The sequence below is a fragment of the Lontra canadensis genome, unplaced genomic scaffold, assembly GCF_010015895.1.
Source record: "Lontra canadensis isolate GAN:19392208 unplaced genomic scaffold, GSC_riverotter_1.0 scaffold58, whole genome shotgun sequence".
NCBI classification, from domain to species: domain Eukaryota; kingdom Metazoa; phylum Chordata; class Mammalia; order Carnivora; family Mustelidae; genus Lontra; species Lontra canadensis.
Window position 1 is genome coordinate 9,302,788 of NW_022631052.1, and position 20,718 is coordinate 9,323,505.

At 47.9% G+C, this 20,718-nt stretch overlaps 2 protein-coding genes across 3 annotated transcripts in view; one reads left to right on the forward strand and one right to left on the reverse strand.

Moving 5' to 3' along the window:
• Positions 1 to 20,718, forward strand: part of CFAP251 (cilia and flagella associated protein 251) — a 63,892-nt gene that overhangs the window by 24,060 nt on the left and 19,114 nt on the right. For both annotated transcript variants that reach the window (XM_032876351.1, XM_032876352.1), the window contains exons 11-18: positions 256 to 506; positions 852 to 1,003; positions 2,830 to 3,003; positions 4,197 to 4,381; positions 10,450 to 10,564; positions 11,213 to 11,376; positions 15,580 to 15,670; positions 15,881 to 16,024. In XM_032876351.1, coding sequence (XP_032732242.1) covers positions 256 to 506; positions 852 to 1,003; positions 2,830 to 3,003; positions 4,197 to 4,381; positions 10,450 to 10,564; positions 11,213 to 11,376; positions 15,580 to 15,670; positions 15,881 to 16,024 — 1,276 coding nt within the window. The remainder of the gene's footprint in view (positions 1 to 255; positions 507 to 851; positions 1,004 to 2,829; positions 3,004 to 4,196; positions 4,382 to 10,449; positions 10,565 to 11,212; positions 11,377 to 15,579; positions 15,671 to 15,880; positions 16,025 to 20,718) is intronic.
• On the reverse strand, positions 1,950 to 2,624 carry LOC116878661 (eukaryotic translation initiation factor 1). Its single transcript, XM_032876353.1, has one exon. It carries the CDS (start codon positions 2,483 to 2,485, stop codon positions 2,144 to 2,146), a length of 342 nt encoding a protein of 113 aa, XP_032732244.1. The 5' UTR covers positions 2,486 to 2,624; the 3' UTR covers positions 1,950 to 2,143.

The window sequence follows — 20,718 nt, forward strand, 5'->3', positions numbered from 1 at the left end:
GTGCAGATTAGCTAATTGTACAACTGACTGTCCATCTGCATACTTAATGACTCCATTTACATGTAGAAATGTGGGCTTTTTCACTTGCAAATGGAGGCTGTTGGGTATTGGTAGTATATTTTTGGAGACGCTGGGTTAATAATGTCACTAAATTGCAGACGACAGAGGCGTTTCATGTGCAATTAGAAGCAGAATAGCCTCCGTGCCCCATGCGCCGCAAACACTGATACTGTTGGGTCCCTTCTTGGCAAACAGGAATCTTATCATTGGAACATCGGATGCGACAGTGTACCACTTAACGACAGATGGGACCAAACTTGAGAAGTTATTCGTGGAGCCCAAGGATGCCATTTGTGCCATCTCCTGCCACCCGTACCAGCCCCTCATCGCCATTGGCAGTTTCTGTGGGATGATCAAAGTGTGGGATTATGAGAAGAAAAAGTACCTTTTCAGCAGGGTCTTTGAGAAGGGGCTTGGCGTCCAGAGTCTAACCTACAATCCTGAAGGTATTTTCATTATATTGGCCTATCTTGGGCTCCAAGTCAAAAACAGACCCAGATGGCTGTGCCCTTGGCTGTGACAGCTTCCAGGAAGTTTACTTTGGCCACGCTCCCCCCAGCAGGCTAGATGAGACGCCTTGTCCTAGACCCTGCAGCTCTCGGTGCCTAGTTAGTGTCTGAGCGCTCACCCCAGAGCCTCATGCTTTTCCGTTTATCTCTCCTGCCAGGGTCCTGGTCTGTCAAGTTCATTGTTGTCTTCTCAGCTCCTAGAGCACGGCCTGGCCTGGATCCGGTGTTTTTTGAAGGAATGAAGTCCCTTTTCCAGCATTGTTCTCTGGCTTGTGATTTCAGGAGCCCTTCTTGGAGCTGGCTTCACTGAGGGGACAGTTTACATTCTTGATGCAATGTCCTTAGAAAACCAAATCCCAGAGCCTTTCAAATATTCCAGAACCAGTGTGACTCATGTCAGCTTCTCCCATGACTCCCAGTACATGGCAACTGCTGTAAGTGTTTCCACTGGGAACTGTCCAGGGAATCTAGCAACCTTGTTTACCACCAAAAGGGAGAGAAGGCTTGGGGGAGGGGGGGCGAGGGAGGGGGTGCTAATGGATTCGGGGTTCTTTTTGGGTCATGAACATGCTCTAAAATGGTGGTGGTGAGATCTGTGAATACACTGAAAACCACAGAGTCATACACTTTAAAGGTGTGAATTGTGTGCGGTGTGAACTGTGTCTCCACAAGGCCTCTATAGAGAGAGGAGGGGCTGTCGCTCCAAACGAGCCTAGGCCGCAGGACGTGCAGGCAGGGATTGACTCTGCCATCCTGACAGCTCATTTCGGTGTGTTGGTTTCTGGACCCCTTCCTCAGCATCCGTTCTTTCATCTTTCTCTTTGATTTTTGACAAGATGACATTCTCATTTATCTCAAAGCACCGTCTTCCCCCGGTGTTTTGGATTCCGTTCCTTCCCTCTATGAATAGGGCTCTTAAGCTCAGTAAAGATTTTCTGAGACCTTTAGCCTCTCCCTTCCTGCCAGCTCTCCTGGTCTGCCATGCGCTCGTCTTGCCTTGATGTTGGGTGAGGGGGAAGAGCCACCGCTGCTTCCCACGTCCCTGCTGCGCCCCCACCCCTGCCTGTGTGCCCGGCCTCTACCCTGGTCTGTGTGCTCCAAACCTTCATAGGCTTGCCGCTGAGCCTGCGGGCCCCTGTAGCTCCCGAGTCAGGTGTCCCTTTCCCTTTAGGCTGGTCTTGCGCACACTCCTGACTCACTCTCAGCCGTGTTACTCATACCTTTTTCATTTTGTGGGGCTGGATACAGAGAAGGGAGGACAAAAGCAAAAAGAGTCAGGGTTTCAGTTTTCCACGCAGAATGAGGTGGGGACCGGAAAGAAGGCCCCAGTGTCAGGCAGATGCTTTCTAACACCCCCCCTTACCTTTGCGTGTTATCTACTTTTTTTTTTTTTTTTTTTTTTGGCTCTTTTCAGTTTATTGCATGAAGGAGTTACACTAGTCCAAGTTAAAAGCAGACCCCAAATGGTTACATTATACAAGCTGTGAGGTTTTTAAACTTGTGACAAGGGACAGAAGGGAAATTCTACTCATTGTAAGGAAATCCTCACTTAAGCTTCAGTGAGCCAAAAGCACTTAAAACCCATGAACCTTCAGCTGGTCGTCCTTAGCCAGTCCAATCTCCACCAGGAACTGGCATATGTTCTTGCGCTGGTCACCCTGTAGCTGAATTACTTCTCCATATTCTGGATGCTCAATTACAGTACCATTGCAGGCAAATTTCTTCTTAAACGCCTTCACTAGTTTCTTTTTATCGTAATCATCAGCGATCCCTTGGACAGTAGTAAGGGTCTTCCTGCCGTTTCTCTGTTGAATTCTTATATGGATATAATCCTCAGTGCCAGCAGGAAGCAGATCATCACCCTTACTTGCATCAGCAAAGGGGTCGAAAGAGTGGAGGTTCTGGATAGCGGACATACGATACGATTCCTTTTCCTCGGTGGAAACGGCCTGCGGAAGGCGGCGGCGGCGGGAGAAGGCGGGCGGGGGGGATGGAGCGTCGGGAAGCGAGGGGGCTCAAGGGGGAGGCTGCTGAGTCCTCGGCGGCGGCTCAGTGACTGGGCGTGTTATCTACTTTTAACCTTAGTTTATAAAGGTTCACACCTATAAAATGGGTGTGATTTTATTACTTGCTCAGACAGACTAAAATCTCCTTTTGGATAAAGTACCCTAAAGGCAGCATTAGTATGAAAAACATGGTGATGATTTTTAAGTTACAAAACTGAAAAAGGAATAACTTCTGCTCTTTGGCTCCGATTCAGGACATGTATTTTACTGTGGCCGTTTACATGGTGGTAGTCAGAAACGGACACCGGGTCTGGGAGTACCTGGCAAGGCTTCGTTCTCATCGCAAAAGCATCCGCAGTCTCCTGTTTGGGGTTCATCTGGATAGCAACGAGCCAAGACTGCTGAGCCTCGGGAGGGACAGGCTCTTGGTGAGCTGTTCAATGTCCGTTTACCTCAGCCCTGTGTTTCATTCTTGTTGTGTCCCTGGCATCTGGCCTAGAACCGGGCCCCCAGTCTGGGTCCTTGTTGGAAAAGATGAATGTACAGTGAGGTAACATAAAGCTCTCTGAGTCAACACTTGGTCTCAAGGATGCATGAAAGCGGTACTCCTTCCAGTAGAAACTACGCTTGGCATTTGATTTGGGGTCTTGTCCCGGGCTCGTGACTTGCGGTCCCATCGTCTGGTGTGATGGTGAGCAGTGGCCACAGCTCCCCATCAGCCGTGTGACCATGAGGGTGAACCTCCAGCACACTGGCCACCAGCTGCACCCACACAGCCGTTCTGTTTGTCTCGCTCAGGACAGAGTTCAATCAATTACATGGGGTAGTCAACACTTCGTTATAAAACAGCCTTCATGGTAGGTGACTTTGCCCAATTGTAGGCTCATGTCAGCGTTCTGAGCACAATTAGGGTGGGCCAGGTCAGGCTGCGGGGGTCGGTAGGGGAGGCATATTAAGTGCATTTTTGCCTATGACTGCTTCAACTTAAAACAGTTTATTGGAACGTAACCGCACCACGAGTCAAAGAAGATCTGTATCTGTGCATCTAAACTTTGTTCCTCGCTCCTTCCCTTTCTTCCATTCCCATCTCTCCTTCATTGGCCGTCCAGTCATCCATTCGTTATGGTCTGGCCACCAAAACCTGCCAATGGATGAAATTCAGCAAGCTACCAATTTATGACTGTCAAGTGTAGAGATTAGGTATGAATGTATTCCTACCCTTGAAGAGTTCCCAAGATAATGGTAAGGGAGACGGTAGGACACAACTGTGAGAGTTCAGATTTTGGGGTCCGTTGGACCTAAATTTGAATTCTCATCCTACCACTTCTTAGCTATGTGACCTTGAGCCACCCACCGAACCTCTCGGAACCTCTGCTTTCTAACCCGTAAGATGGGCACAACAGTATGACTTGGCAGGGGAGTCAGGAGGGTTAAGTGGCGTCGTGTTTTTAGAGCAGCTCATTGTCTTTGCTCATAAGGAACGCTCATCAGGGGAGCCTGTTAGGAGTGAGGGTCTAGGCAAGTCTTCTCTTAGGGGGACAAGTACTGTCCCCCAGAACAGGACTGTTGACTGCCTTCTTTGGCTCAAGCCTCATGTGTGTCTATCTGGCCTCCTCTGCAGATTGAATATAATCTTCTTAAGAGCTGCAGAGACAACCTGGAAGTGCTAGACATTCACTGGACCGACCAGGGCAACTATCCCACCTGTATGGTCTGGTACCCACCGCTCACCAAGGAGCTCTTCCTGCTCGTTTGCAACAGCGGCTACAAAGTGAAACTTTTTAATTCTACCACCAAAATGTGCCGGTAAGTGCTAACAGCTTCCCGCCGGTGTGATGCCTCCCTCAGTTTCTCCGTCCCCATCTTCTTTAAGTCCCAGCTTACAGACCCCCGAGCAGTTTGGCTGCCTTTACTATCCCTCACTACTCAGGGAAGGAAACCGAGGTGCAGAAGAGTTGAGTAAGTCTCACTCAGGGTCACGTGGCTGGGAAGTCGCCAGAGGCAGGATGTGAATCCAGAGCCCTTGCCTCTGAGCCCAGCCCTGCACGGAGATGAGGGAGCGAGAGCTCTGGGCCCGAGACCCAGGGAAGGACCCCGCAAAGTCGCTGATGCCTTATAAACTCTCCTATCTTTCCCTCCTGCGTAAAAAAACGTATTTTCACTTGAATAGTATCAATTGTGCGATGTTCAAAAAGATTTTATCATTTTTTTAAAGTAATCTCTATACCCACTGTGGGGCTCAAACTGAACCCTGAGATCAAGAATCACAGGCTCTCCTCACTGAGCCAACGGGGGCCCCTCATTGTGCGATTTGCCTTACTCTTGCTTCCTAAAGTTTTTAAGTTTACCTGATGGCATTCATGTGTTCACTCAGTGTTTACCCAGCCCATACCTGAGCCAGGTTCTGTCCGAGGTGCTGAAGGTGGGGATGCCGACAGCCGTGTTCCTGCCGCCCTGGCATTGGCATCTTGGTAGGGGAGTGGAGTTCGGGGGAGAGCCTGGGCTGGAGGTCCACATTTGAGGTCGGGAGCACATGGTGCTTTAGAGCCATGAGACGAGAGAAGATTCCAGAGGGGACGAGCATATAGAGGAGGGGCCAAAGGACTGAGCCCAGGGCATCCAAAGCTCCTCATCTCAGAGCAGCAGCTCATCCATCTTGAAGTAGGTCAACGTCTGTGGTTGGCCCTTGTGCTGCTAGGCCCAGGGCTCCCTAGGTTTGCTCCTCGTGACAGATACAGATCATGGTGCATCACCTCTACACCGGGCTCCACCTTCATCTTCAACAACTCTCCCGCTTCTCAAGTAATATCCCACTGAGGATCAGAGCAGTTACAGAGCTTGTGCTCAGGATGGGGTGGGACTCAACCCATGAGCCTAATTCTGACCCCGTCCTCTACTTGGCACTACTGGGCCCAGGTGCAGCCCTGGCCGTGGACTCCTACCTAATCAGCCCTAGAGGATGCCCCTTTCCACCTGTAGGTTGGCTGCCTTGTGGGTATGGCCGGAAAGAACAGAGGCCCAGAGGCTAGAGCAACAGGTGAGAACCCATTAGGGACCTCACCTGAAAGAAGGAAGTGCGATGCCAACAGCAGCTGGCCCCGTGCGGGAGAAGATCAGGGTTCTTTCTGGTCCTCAAAGGTCAGCATCACCCAAAATCATCAACATCATCATCTTCTTTTTTAAACATTTGTTTCCAGAAGGATACAAGGAAAAATGATTGAGAAATGCCATGTCATGTGGCAGGCACAGGAGAGAAATTCAGCACCATTTTTTAAAAAATATTAAAACACTGGGAAGGAGACATTTGAAAGAAGTAGGTAGAAAAGGAATTTCAGGAAGATCTCAGAATCTTCATACATCATCTTTAACGGACACAAACGTTTTGGAAATGGAATATCCCATGGATATGGAAGTCCTGAGTAAATCCGAGTTCACCGTGCGGGTAGATTGGGGATGTGAACAGTTACTTAGCAGGGACTCTAAGCCACACAGTTTGGAATTTCTGCCACTGACAATCAATTGGAAATTAGCATAAGGGATATTTTCATTTTTGTTTTATTTTTTAAAAAGATGTTATTTATTTATTTGAGAGAGACAGAGAGAGCAACAGAGAGCATGAGCAGGGACGAGAGGGAGAAGCAGGCTCCCCGCTGAGCAGGAAGCCCGACATAGGGCTTGATCCCAGGACCCTGGGATCATGACCTGAGCCGAAGGCAGAGTTTTAACCCACTGAGCCACCCAGGCGCCCCTCTTTATTTTTATTTTGAAATTTTTTTCATAAAGCATCTTTTTAAAAAATAATTTATCAAAGTGAAATTCAATAACATAAACATAAAAACTAACCATTTTAGGTGTGCCTGGCTGGCCCAGTCAGTTAGGTGTCTGACTCTTGATTTCAGCTCCGGTCACGATCTTGGGATTGTGGGCTGGAGCCCTGCGTGGGGTTCTCTGCACTCAGGGGGAGTCTGCTTGAGATTCTCTCTCTCCCTCTCTCTCTCTGCCCCTCCCCCCCCCTTGAATACATAAATAAAATCTTTAAAAAAACCTAACCATTTTGAATTAACACTTCAGTGGCATTTAATGCATTCACAATGTCATGCAACCACGTATCTCATTCCAGAACACCCTTATCACCCCAAAGTAAAGCCCCTTGCATAAAGCATCTTCTCTTTTAAGATTTTATTTATTTATTTGACAGAGAGAGAGATCACAAGTAGTAGGCAGAGAGGCAGGCAGAGAAAGAGGGGGATGCAAGCTCCCCACTGAGCAGAGAGCCCGATGCGGGGCTCGATCCCAAGACCCTGAGACCATGACCTGAGCTGAAGGCCAAGGTTTAACCCACTGAGCTACCCAGCCATCCCCACAAAGCATCTTTTAAGTGGTAGGAATAACAAGACCTCATAACCACAGCTTAATTGGGAAGGAATTGTCTCTTCATGACAAATAAAAAGCAATTTTAAAATGCACTTAAAATATTGAGAACTTGAAAGGCAGTTAGCAGAAAAAAGCCAATAAACCTCTGAGCAGATGTTCACTGGAGTATCAAAAATGCAGATGAAAACAAAACACCATTTTTCACAAATCAGATTAGTGAAATAAAAATGACTGACAGTGCACAGTGTTGGCAAAGGTATAAGCAGGTGGACAGTCCCACTGACTGTTGGAGCGGACATGGAAACAAGGGTATCCTTTTGGGAGAGCGCTTTGTTTCCCTTTGCTAAATTGCATCCTGTCTTCTGATGTCTAGGAATGTAGCCCACAGAAGCCCTCACACAGTATGCCGAGACATAAGTAAAAGGATGTCTTTCTCGAAAGTACTTTCAAAAATGGTAACGATCCAGATGTCCATTAATAGGGGATTAGTTAAATGATGACTCGTCACTATGCTGAAACACAGTGCTGCTTTGAGAAAAGAAAAAAAAGTATGCTGCCTGTGTAGTGACAAGGAAATAGCTCCCAAGACACAATGTGTTTTCCTATAAAGTTAGAGTTCTATAATTTATTTACTTTTCACATAAAACTATATAAGTTAGAATATGTAAAGGAAATTCTCGAGTCCCCGGGGACTCAAGGGTGTGGCAATGTGGGGGTCTGGGTAGATTATCAGGCTTTTGCATGTCTAAATGTCTGAAATGGTTCGCAAGGAGTATGTGACATTTTTCAGTCAGAAGCAAAAGATATTAACTTTACAAAATTGTCAGATACGTTTAACAAATACGAGGTGACAGTTCCATGGGTCCTCCTATGTGCCAGAAATTGTCGTGAGTGCTTTATGTATATTAACCGACTTACTGTTCACACGGTCTTGGGGTAGGCGTGCCATTGTCCCTATGTGCTGGCGAGGAACCTGAGGCACCAGGAGGCTGATTTTTAGTTTGACTTTTTTCCCCCTTTTTCTTATTTATGATTTAAATTAAGATGTAATTTACATATCATAAAATTTACCCCTTTTCAGGGACTTTTATCATATTCACCAAGTTGTGTAACCATCACCACTATCTAATTTAAGAGCATTTCTATCACCCCCAAATAAGCCCATACCCATTATTAAAATTTTTTAAAGGTTTTACTTATTTAGCCCCATACCCATGAGCAGTCATTCCCCATTCCCTCCCTCCCTTCCCCCACTCCTGCCCCCCGCCGCCCGGCAACCGCCAAGCTATGTTCTGTCTCTGTGGATTTGTCTATTCTGGATAGTTCATATAAGTGGAACCATGTAGCATGTGACTTTTTGTGTCCGGCTTCGTTCACTTAGCAAGATGCTTCAGAGCTCATCCATGCTACAGTATGTGTCAGTGTTTCCTTCCTTTTCTACGGCTGGTTCATATTTCATGGTATAAACCTACCCTATCTATCCATTCACCTGTTGTCGGACATTTGGGTCATCTCTGTTTGGGACTACTGTGAACATTTTTGTGTAGGTTTCCAAGCAGACACCTGTTTCATTTCTCTTGGGCAAAGACCTCGGAGCAGAATGTCCAGGTCACCTGGTAACTCTGTTTAACCATTTGAGGATCCGCCAGACTGTTTCCCAAAGCGATGCCACCAGGTATCATTCCCACCGGCAGTATGTGGTGGTTGCACGTTCTCCGCAGCCTTGCCCCTACTCTTTGAGGGTCCGAGCTGGGATTCAAACCAGAGTCTGCCCCTAGCCGTGCTCTCCCTACCTCTGTCCACTCCGTGATGCTTGGGGGAAGCCCCCGGACATCCCTACCCAGGGTGACCTGCAGCTAGCTGGTGCGTGGTCCCTCAGGCGGTCATTTAGCATGTCTGACACTGTACCTAAGTCTCCATGTGTATGAACTTGACCACGGTCACCAACCTGACCGCCCCCTGCCTGTGGCACTCTCACAGCTGGCCCTGGCCCCCTTGCCCAGCTCACTGCCCTCCTCCTCCTGCTCCTGCCCCTTTACGTTTTCTTTGGTTTTCCAACAACAACCCACTTCCCGCGGCCTTGTGCCACCTCTGTTTGCTGCCTGTTGTCTGTCTCTTCCATATTCTCTACCTTTCCAACTTACCAACTTACCATGAGCAGACCTAGCTCGCATGTCTCCCTCCTCAGAGCAGTCTCGGGGCCCTGCACTCGCTCGTTCCTACACCTCTCCCCTCATAGTGCTTCCGTGTCTGTCATCTCTCGTCAGGCTGTGAGCTCAGTGGCAGTGACCAAACCTCACTCACGTGTGTGTCCCAAGCCCCTCACATAGAGCCTGGCACAGGAGGGCCTTAAAAAAGACTGCTTAATGGATTTGCGCTTCATTTAGTCAGTGCACATGCCTGGGGTGTGTACTGTCCACACCAGACACGGACTGGGCATGGGGGCCCCAGGGAGAAAACATGTCTAAACGAGGGGCTTATCATATAAAAAGTTTGCAATAGCCGCTGACCTCACATGGGAGAAGATCCAGCTCTTGTAGGCTATGAAGTGAATCTCGTGGGCCCTGATAAAAAGCAAAAAGGATTCATAATTAAGAATTAAATAAAGCACGAGGCGCCTGGGTGGCTCCGTGGGTTAAAGCCTCTACCTTCGGCTCAGGTCATGATCCCAGGGTCCTGGAATTGAGTCCCACATCGGGCTCTCTGTTCTGTGGGGAGCCTGCTTCCCCCCACCCCACCCCTGGTCTGCTTCTCTGCCTACTTGTGATCTCTCTCTCTGTGTCAAATAAATAACATTAAAAAAAAAAGAAAGAACTTTAAGAATTAAACACAGCAGGACGCCTCCAAGGCCTCAGAAGGTGCCTTTGGGAGCCAGGGGTCCTGAAGCTCCTGTCTGGGCTGCGTGTAATGTCCCGGAGCCTCGCCTGGGATCCGATTTCTAGCAGAGTCTGAGCTGAAGAAGCCTGACCATTGCCGGGGCATGATTCATCACAGTTATTTTCACAGACGGTGTTTTGGAAGTCTGTGTGTTGGCCCTGGAGTCAGGTGCATGTATGTGAGGGGTCGGGAGCCGCGGGCGGCCCCTCATTCTGATCTCTCAGGCTGCCCCTGGGAGAGGGGTGTCTCCCTCCACCCCGCCAATGCGTGCCACTTCCTCACAGCGTTTTCCCCGTCCCTTGTTTCTATACACGTTCTCGAGGCATAATGTTCCCTTCACTCAGCTGTCAAGGAGGAAAGTCAGAGCCTCCACCACGAAAAGCATTCTTCACAATCAGACTTTCCCTGGAGCATTTACTGTTTGGAGCTGTTGCCCCTCATTTATGGCGGCTGTTAGCAGCGGCTGAGAGAGAGGTTCTTTGCTGAGTGACAGGACAGGAAATTGGGAATGCAGAACGTGTGCGGTCTCATGAAAGGTAGCTAGTCAGGGAGCCTACGTTCAGATTTGTGGAATTAAAAAAAAAAAAGTGTTTCTTTTTCTTTTTCTTTTTTTTCTCATGCAGAAAGACGCTTCTTGGGCCGGTTTTTGGTTCTCCCATTGAGCAGATACAAATCCTCCCGGTGAAAAGCACCTTGGAACTAGAGAAACGCTACATGGTGTTTATTAACAGGGACAAGGTATCAGCCCTTGGCTCTCTGCCTCTGGGAGATGGCTCTGTGTGGTTTGGGTAGCAGTCCGCCTCGACGAGGGTCAGACTCCAGGATGCCAGAGGTCATAGCCTTGCTATGACCTATTTCCTCCCGGTCCACAGTGATCCTGAAAATTGCCATAAACGAGTGAAAATTGGGTCTTAGGAAGCATTTCTGAGCAGAGTTACTGCATTTTCTATACTCCCATGAAGACACGGGGTCACCAAAGGATTTTTTTTCTTTCCGATTTATTGACATGGAAAAATCTCATAAAGACATGCAAACTAGCTACACTTGGTTCTACGTTTAATAAATAATCTGTTGAAAAGCATAAAATCATAGGATTCTAGAACTATCCTGGAAAACTTTGGACATCTGACCAGGAAGACCGGTAAAAGTTTCCTTCCTGTGTTGCTACCGCAACCTGGCATCTCTCTCCTGAGGGACTACCCCACAGGGGTTAGTGTGTGTGTGTGAACCCCCAACCCTATGAAACAGGCTGGCACACACTGCGGTGGTTCCAGACACATAGGCCCTTCCAGTAAACCACACTAGAGGTAATGCGCGGACGTTCCAGACCTGAGCTTGGGGCCCAGTCATCTGAATCCAAATTTCCAATGAGCTGTTCCTGTCTAGGTTGGACTTCAGATCTTACCAGTTGATGGCGATCCACACAAGACATCTGCCATCATATGCCATCCCAGTGGGGTGGCGGGAATGGCCCTTTCCTATGACGGCTGCTGGGCCTTCACAGCGGGAGGACAGGATCGATCGGTGGTGCAGTGGGAAATCAACTTAAGGTAAGGGACCAGGCGAGAAGCTCGACCCCACAAGGAAGGTGTCAGCCACAGACCCCCTGTTTTTAACCAGCCACAGCAGACAGGTGTCAGGCCCCTACTTTGGGCCCGGCCTTCTGGTAGTTTCCACACGACGTCTGCCTATATGTGTGCGCAGACAGAAGGTTACTGTTCTGCTTCAGGGACCGATGGGGGTTGCAGTGAAGGCGGCGTGGCTCCGCCTTGTTCCCGTGCGGGCCGCACTGTCATCTGCCAATTCACGCCAGCTAGAAAGATCCTGCCCAAATCTCCAAAGCCTGTGTGACAGCAACGGTATTCTTAGTTACATGTGTTTCCAGTCTGCTCTTCTGACCCACCTGGCCTGAGCTGAGACTCTGCCTTGGGTGAGGCTGGAGAGGTCCAGGCTTGAACACCACCGAGCACTCGGACTTTGAGGTCAAAGAGACATGGGTTCGGGTGTGGAGCCTCCTTTCTGCCGACTGTGAGACCTAGGACCTGTTTTGCAAAACATCTCTGCTTGTTAAGAGTCCTTGCCTGTGAAATGCAGGAGGGGTGGGGGAGAGGCGGATAGTAATAGGGACTTTCATAGGATTCTTGTAAGGATTGAATAACACAGAGCTAGGGGCTCAGTACATTAACTAGTTTCTCTCTCCTATTTATGAAGGGCTTATTAAAGAGCCTTACTGAAAAAGGGGGCAAGTGCTACAGCAGTCCTCTTGTCTACCCAGATTCACTGAGCTGCCACAGGGCAGAGCCGGTTCCCACCCCTGAGCACCTTTTCCCAGCCCCTGCCTCTCAGCCTCCTGCCTCGCAGCATCACACTCAAGAGCTGGGTACCGACAGCTCGGAGGCCCCTTCCCTCCCAGAGAATCCTTCCTTCCTTCGATTCATGTGCCAAGTGCACATCTCCCTTTTATGGCAGACGTCGAAGCTTCTTAAACAGGGGCAGGAAGAGCCAGGTAGATCTGCTCTGGGTCCACGCTGGTTTCAGACTGCACTCGGAGCTCTGACCTTCACCTCTGCCTTCAGCTAAGACAGCAGATCTTGGGAACGTGGGAATTTAGAAGCTAGAGGTGAGCTCGTGCGTTGAGAAGCACTTCCCGATGGTGTGCCCGGAAGGAGCTGCCTGATTCCTTGGCAGCTAGTCTGTTACCTGGGACAGTGGGAGTGAGCGACACCCTGGGGACAGAACAAAATCTCCTCCTTTTCATTTTGTCCTCTTCTCCATAATCATGATAGAGATTAAAGGGGAAAAAAAAAAAAGGCACCCTCTTTCCAATGGCTTTCCTGGGCCTGGCCAGAGTCCAGGCTTCTGAGAATTTCAATTTAATCTGTTGTGGGGACAAAGGATCGTTATAAACTAATTAGCACTTCATTGCTGCTTCTGGTGTCTTAATATGTTCAGTGCTTCACTAATGGGAAGAAATGTAACAATGCTAAACAAGTAAACAAACACAATTCCCTGCTGGCCTACCGACGGGGGGAGTCATAGGGTGAAACTAAGACGCTGTGTCCTCTCACGCTCCCATGATTTTCATCCGAGTGCTCCTGGGCCAGATACCATCCCTGCAGCACATCGCCCTTCTCCGGGGCGCACCCCTCCCTCCCTGGCATCTTCTCCTAAGGTTTAGTCCACACATACTCGGCCTTTGCCCTGTCTTTGCTGGCATGCCCCCCCCTCCTCCCCTTGTCTGGCACCTGTTTTAAAACCCCCCTTTACGGGGCGCCTGGGTGGCTCAGTGGGTTAAAGCCTCTGCCTTTGGCTCAGGTCATGATCCCAGGGTCCTGGGATCAAGCCCTGCATTGGGCTCTCTGCTCCGCAGGGAGTCTGCTTCCTCTCTCTCTCTGCCTGCCTCTCTGCCTGCCTCTCTGCCTACGTGTGATCTCTGTCTGTCAAATAAATAAATTAATAAAAAAAAAAAACCTTTACTTTTGATGCTCAACCTCACACCCACCTCTAGTCCTGCTGCTGTGCTCAGACAGGAGCAGAAAGACCCAATTTAAATACTACCTTTCCTGCCTGCTTGTGGCATGACCTCAGGCTAGTGCCTTAACTCCTGGGTCTAGTTTCTCCATCCGTTAAATGGGAATACCATCACCATTTTGAGAGTAAAGGTTTCCACCGCTGCTCTTCTCCCCGCCCCCGTGCCTCCTCCCCTGGGGAGCATTTGTGAACACTTAACCATGTGTCACAGTACTTGCTGCTTCTCCTGACTGAGCTCATTTCCTGGAAGTACTGTCTGTATGTCTCAGCACACAGTAGGTTTTCTATAAACGTGCTTCCCTTGGTGCCCTAATGGCCCCCTTTTTTGTTGCAAGCATTAGAGACCCAGCTTAAGCACAAAGGGGAATTCATGAGACGTCCATGGGCATCTTTCGGTCCATCCTGCGGGAAGAGCGGAATGGTGTTCACTCAGCGTTCGCTCTCTGCCTGGCTCTGCTGTTGGCTTTGTTCTTGGTACAACTGGATTTCATCGCCCAGCGCGACCACAGCCACTGACAGTCCTCAGATCCCACAAGCTGTTGCTCGCACCACAGAGACAGTGGGTCTCTTTCCCTGGCTCTGGTTGGACCACCCCAGTCCTGTCCCTCCGCCTGTCCCATGTCTGTTGGCAGTGGCCAGGAAGCAGGAGGTGCAGGACAGTCCTGACCACCAGGGAGCTGTTCCCAGGCACTCCGGGTAGTGACAGGCTCCTCTGCGTCACTTCTGGTCTTCACCTGGCCCTGTTCCCAAGCCACATGGCTAAAAGTGGCCTCCCACAGATCCTGGGCAATGCCCAGAGGTCACAGAGGGGGAGGCCCTCTCAGCTAGACACCTGCCTCCATGACGAATATAAGGGCCGAGAGAGAGCTGGGCGCGGGACGGGGGGTGGGGGCTGGTCCCTGCTGCAGAGGAGGCCTCGGACTCACCTGGAGAACACACAGCACCCCCAGACACCAACTCTGCCTGCTTATGCAGGGCCTGGTAAGAGGGCCAAGACGGTCTTGTGGCTATTTGAAGAAAGATGTCAGTGTATACTGACACCCCATTCAACAGAGAAGAATAATCCTAACTCCCTCGTACCAAGCTTTCTCTGGGCCGGGCCCTGTGCCGCCTGTCTTCTGTGCGCTGCTGATTTCATCTCATAGCCATCCTGGGAGGCAGGGACGACTGGTATCCCCACACGGCATCCCCATGTGTCCAGAAACCAGCTCCCCGGTGTTAAAGGACCCTCCAGGCACTGGAGTCAGTGGAGAGGCTGGGACTCACACCTGGGCTTTCGGATTCAACAGCACACCTTAACAGACGCTCCTCGCAGGAGAATGGAGGGCTTCGTGTCCGTCCAGCCCTTTATGTAGCTTCAGTCCATTTCTACAACCACTCCGTGAGGCAGGCCTGTAATCATTCCCATTCTACAGATGAGGAAACAGGACTCAGGGAGGCTGTCACTCGCCCGTGATCGTACTGCTTGCAGGTGTCAGGGTCAAGGCTCACGCTTGTCCCTTCGACTCCAGATTCTGGATACTTAAACCACTTCGCTGCTGTGGTCTACACTGAAGTGTGTTTTAATAACCCCACAAAAAGGCTAATGGCCTGATTAGCAGAAATCCAGTTAGTGGATTATTACGATGACTTCGTATTATGTGTATTTTGTATGGGGCAAAGTCAGTCTCATACAAAAAGTAGGTTTTCTTACCATTTACAGTGCCTATTTTTAGAAAGCCTGACCCCATGTTAGAGAGCAGAGGGTTATTTTTATCTGACTGGCATGGGTCCCTGGTGGCCTCCTGAGTTTTTATGGAAGTAATTAGTGTTGGCAGTGTACCTGCACTTATCCTGGTTTTTGGCTCCGGCCATATGCAGAGCTCATGTTACGGGCGCAGCTGCTCTGCTGGGGAGGACTGCGGGTTCAGCACACAGAGGCCCTCCCTCCCTCCCTCAGGAGAGCCGTGCTCCCCAAACACTACAGACAATTGCCAGGCACCTGCCCTGTCATCAGCGAGAGAGTATCACTGTCATTAAGGCGGGTGCCCTGTACCATCAGATTCTGCATGGAGATGGGATTTGTCGTTTTCAGCCTCATTTTCGAGGGAACCTTCCTATCAGGTTTCTAGAGCCCCTAATTGTATGGGCACTGTAATGCCCTGCGAGGCCCGCGGTGCCAGGTGACACCGGCTGACGTGTGCTCGCGCCTTCTAACAGCGGTGTTTCTGTTACTGTTCTAGAGCGCTGGATGCGGCTGTTTCTCTTGGGGGCGAAGACTTGACCCCATTCTATGGTCTGGTGGCTGGTGGCAGGGAAGGAAAATTCTACAGGGTAATTGTCCTCAGAGTAAACACTTGCTGGTAACATCTAGTTATGTGTGTAAAACAAATGTGCCTGGGGTGAACCTTCTCGCTTTTTTCCCAATCTCTTTTCCCCACTGAGCTCGAAATGTACTTTTCTAGAAAATGCCCTTGGAGTCCTAATGGATGCTTCAGACTGAAGCCAAAATGTATGTTGTGTTTCCATTTTATTTCCACGTAGGAGCTGGAAGACTATTTTTACTATTCTCAGCTCCGTAGTCAAGGTATTGATACAATGGAGACCAGAAAGGTGTCGGAACACATTTGCCTGTCAGAGCTTCCTTTTGTCATGAGAGCAATTGGCTTTTACCCGTCGGAAGAGAAGGTAGGTAGAAAGAAAACAAGAGCAGCAGTGGGACCCGTTATTTATGAAAACGACCTCTGGGAACAACAATTATAGGTCAAGCTAAAAATTTAACATCATTCTTACATAAACGGATCAGAAAGAAGGTTCTGGGAGTACCAGACCTGCTCCTTAGAAACAGACTTACCATAAAGATATTCTGGAAAGTCTTATTCCTTACTGGAGTGTGACACGGGTAAGAGCTCGGGTTTTGGAATTAAACAGGCCCACACTGAGCTCAAAGAGGTGATGCCTGTCAATCATGGGGCACAGGGCTGGGCGCATAGGGAGAGCTCAGGGAATGGGTGTTGTCGGGGTGATTTTTCAGGGCTCAGTTGCTGTCCACCCCAGCCTGTGTGAATGGGGTGCCACTGGGAGGTGGGCACTCATGCTGGGCTGTGGGGCTCAGAAGAAGCCATCAGTCCTCATGACCCTTACAAAACACATCCCAGCTGCGAGGGGCTCCCAGGGGCCAGAAGCACCGCAGGGAAAATGGTCATCCTAGAGACCGTGTGTGATTCACAGTACACTTGACTGGGTTTTCCTTCAGACGTGAAAGGTTACCACATTTTCGTTGTGGGAAGTTTGGAAAAGGTACACAAGTGGAATGAAGAACATAATTACTTATAATCCCACATACACAGACATAACAGTTACATAAAATTTTAAATAACGAATGGGTACCATGTTGAATACATATTTTTATTCTATATTTCCACTTGCTGTTCTAACCATTTTGCATTTATTAATAATTCTTTGAAAACATGATTTTTTAAAAAGATTATTTATTTATTTGAAAGAGAGCAGAGAAGGAGAGAGAGAGCGAGCGAGAGCATGAATGCGGGGAGGGGCACAGGGAGAAACAGGGTCCCCACCCAATAGGGAGCCTGATGCAGGGCTCAGTCCCAGGACCCTGAGATCATGTCCTGTGCCGAAGGCAGATGCTTAACTACCTGAGCCACCTAGGTTCTCCTGAAAGCATGATTTTTAAAAGACATATCTTTATTTTTTTTATTAACACATAATATATTATTTGCTTTAGGGGTACAGGTCTGTGAGTCATCAGGTTTACACACTTCACAGCACTCACCATAGCACATACCCCCCGCAATGTCCATCATCCAGCCACCCTATCCCTCCGCCTCAACCCCCCCAGCAACCCTCATTTTGTTTCCCGAGATTAAGAGTCTCTTATGGTTTGTCTCTGTCCCGATCCCATCTTGTTTCATTTTATCCCTCCCTATCTCCATGACACCCTGCCCTGCCCCTCAAGTTCCTCATATCAGAGAGATCATATGATAATTGTCTTTCTCTGACTGACTTATTTCACTAAGCTTAATACCCTCTAGTTCCATCCACATCATCACAAATGGCAAGATTTCATTTCTTTTGATGGCTGCATAGTATTCCATTGTATATATACATACAACATCTTCTTTATCCATTCATCTATTGATGGACATCTAGGTTCTTTCCATAGTTTGGCTCTTGAGGACATTGTTGCTATAAACATTCGGGTGCACGTGCCCCTTCGGATCACTACATTTGTATCTTTAGGGTAAATACCCAGTAGTGCGATTGCTGGGTCGTAGGGTAGCTCTATTTTCAACTTTTTGAGGAACCTCCATACTGTTTTCCAGAGTGACTGCACCACCTTGCATTCCCACCAACAGTGTAGGAAGGTTCCCCTTTCTCCACATCCTTGCCAGCATCTGTCATTTCCTGACTTGTTAATTTTAGCCATTCTGACTGGCGTGAGGTGGTATCTCACTGTGCTTTTGATTTGTATTTCCCTCATGCCAAGTGATGTTGAGTACTTTTTCATGTGTATGTTGGCCATTTGGATGTCTTCTTTGCCAAAATTTCTGTTCATGTCTTCTGCCCGTTTCTTAATTGGATTATTTGTTCTTTGGCTGTTGAGTTTGATAAGTTCTTTTTTTTTTATTTTTTAAAGATTTTATTTATTTATTTGAGAGAGAAAGAGTGACAGAGAGCATGAGGTGGGGGTCAGAGGGAGAAACAGACTCCCCATGGAGCTGGGAGCCCGATGTGGGACTCAATCCTGGGAATCTGGGATCATGACCTGAGCCAAAGGCAGTCACTTTACCAACTGAGCCACCCAGGTGCCCATGTTTGATAAGTTCTTTATAGATTTTGGATACTAGCCCTTTATCTGATATGTCATTTGCAAATATCATCTCCCATCCTGTCGGTTGTCTTTGGTTTTGTTGACTCTTTCCTTTGCTGTGCAAAAGCTTTTGATCTTGATGAAGTCCCAATAGTTCATTTTTGCCCCTGCTTCCCTTGTCTTTGGCGGACATATCTTAATTTTATAACTTTTTCTGATTTAGAGAATAGAACTATAAAAAAGAAATAGAAATTCCTCAGAGATGATCACTGTTCACATTTTGGTGGACTTCCTTCTGTTTTGTTTTTTTTTTAAGATTTTATTTATTTATTTGACAGAGAGAGATCACAAGTAGGCAGAGAGAGAGAGAGAGGAGGAAGCAGGCTCCCTGCTGAGCAGAGAGCCCACTGCAGGACTTGATCCCAGGACCCTGATATCGTGACCTGAGCTGAAGGCAGAGGCTTAACCCACTGAGCCACCCAGGTGCCCCTTCTGTTGTTTTATATATGGATATAGATACATCTCTATTTTAAAATAAAAAATTGGCATTATATGGTATATACATGTATATGTCCATGTATATCAACAGTTTACAGATATGCATGTGTAGATGTACGGATTTGTGGGTGTATATAGGTATATATGTGTATATATAGATATATTTATATCAACATTCTTAGTAACTATTGTTTTGTGAGAATGATGGTAAAAATTCCCAGACAGTATGCTTCCCCCCCCCCAGCTTTATTGAGATATAATTGATATATAACCTTATAGAGTTGCAAATATATAGTGTAGTGCTTTTATATATGTATTATTGCAAAATGATCACCACAATAAGTTTAGTTAACATATCCATCACCTCACACAGTTACATTTGTGTGTGTGTGTGTGTGTGTGGTGAGAACCTTTTATCTATTTATTTTTTTCTTTTCTCAAATTTTTATTTAAATTCTAGTTAGTTCACATTTAATATAATATTAGTCTGAAGAGTAGAATTCAGTGGTTCATCACTTACATACAACATCCAGTGCTCATCACAACTGGTGCCCTCCTTAATGCCCAACCCCCCACCCCCGTCTGTCCCATCCCCCACCCACCTCCCTCCATCAACCCTCAGTTTGTTCTCTGTCATTAAGAGTCTCTTATGGTGGGGCACCTGGGTGGCTCAGTGGGTTGGGGCCTCTGCCTTCGGCTCAGGTCATGATCCCAGGGTCCTGGGATCGAGCCCCGCGTCGGGCTCTCTGCTCAGCGGGGAGCCTGCTTCCTCCTCTCTCTCTGCCTGCTTCTCTGCCTACTTGTGATCTCTGTCTGTCAAATAAATAAATAAAATCTTAAAAAAAAAAAGAGTCTCTTATGGTTTGTTTCCCTCTCTCCTGCTTTTTTTCCCATTCCCATGTATTCATCTGTTTCTTAAATTCCACAGATGAGTGAAATCATATGGTATTTGTCTTTCTCTGACTTATTTCACTGAGCATAGTAACACTGTAGCTCCATTCCTGGCACCGCAAGTGGCAAGATTTCATTCTTTTTGATGGCTGAGTAATATTCCACTGTGTATATATACCACATCAGTCAATGGGCATTTGGGATCTTGGTAAGAACTTTTAAAACCTACTTTCTAGCAGCTTTCTTTTTTTTCAAAGATTTTATTTATTTGAGAAAGAGAGACACAGTGAGAGAGGGAACACAAGCATGGGGAGTAGGAGAGGGAGAAGAAGGCTTCCCACCGAGCAGAGACCCCAATGCAGGGCTCGATCCTAGGACCCCGGGATCATGACCTGAGCCAAAAGCAGACACTTAAGGACTGAGCCATCGGGTGCCCCTCTAGCAGCTTTCAAATAAATATACAATACAGGATTGTTAACTATAGTCATCATACTGTACGTAATATTCTCCAGGACTTTTTCATCTTGTCACTGGAAGTTTGTACCCTGGCAACCACTGTCTGTTTTGTGTTTCTATGAGTTTGGGTTGTTTTTTTTTTTTTTAAGATTTTATTTATTTATTTGACAGACAGAGATCACAAGTAGGCAGAGAGGCAGGCAGAGACAGAGGAGGAAGCAGGCTCCCCGCTGAGCAGAGAGCCCGATGCGGGGCTCGATCCCAGGACCCTGGGATCATGACCTGAGCCGAAGGCAGAGGCTTTAACCCACTGAGCCACCCAGGCGCCCCGAGTTTGGGGTTTCTTTTTTCAGATTCTAGCCTTTCTCAGTCTGACTTACTTCACTTAGTAAAACGCCCTCGAGTTTCATTCATGTCCTAAGTGGCAGAATTTCTTTCTTTTTTATGGCTGAATAATATTCATAATATCCATAATATTCCATTATAGAGCCAGAAATCACATTTTCTGTATTTATTCCCACCAACAGTGCACAAGGGTCCATTTTCCCCCACATCCTTGCCAGCATTTACCTTTTGTCTTTGACGATAGCCGTTCTAACAGGTGGGAGGTGATAGCTCATTTTGACTTGCCTTTCCCTGACGATGAGTAATGTCGAGTACATTTTCACATTTGACTATCTTTTTTGGAAAAATACTTATTCAG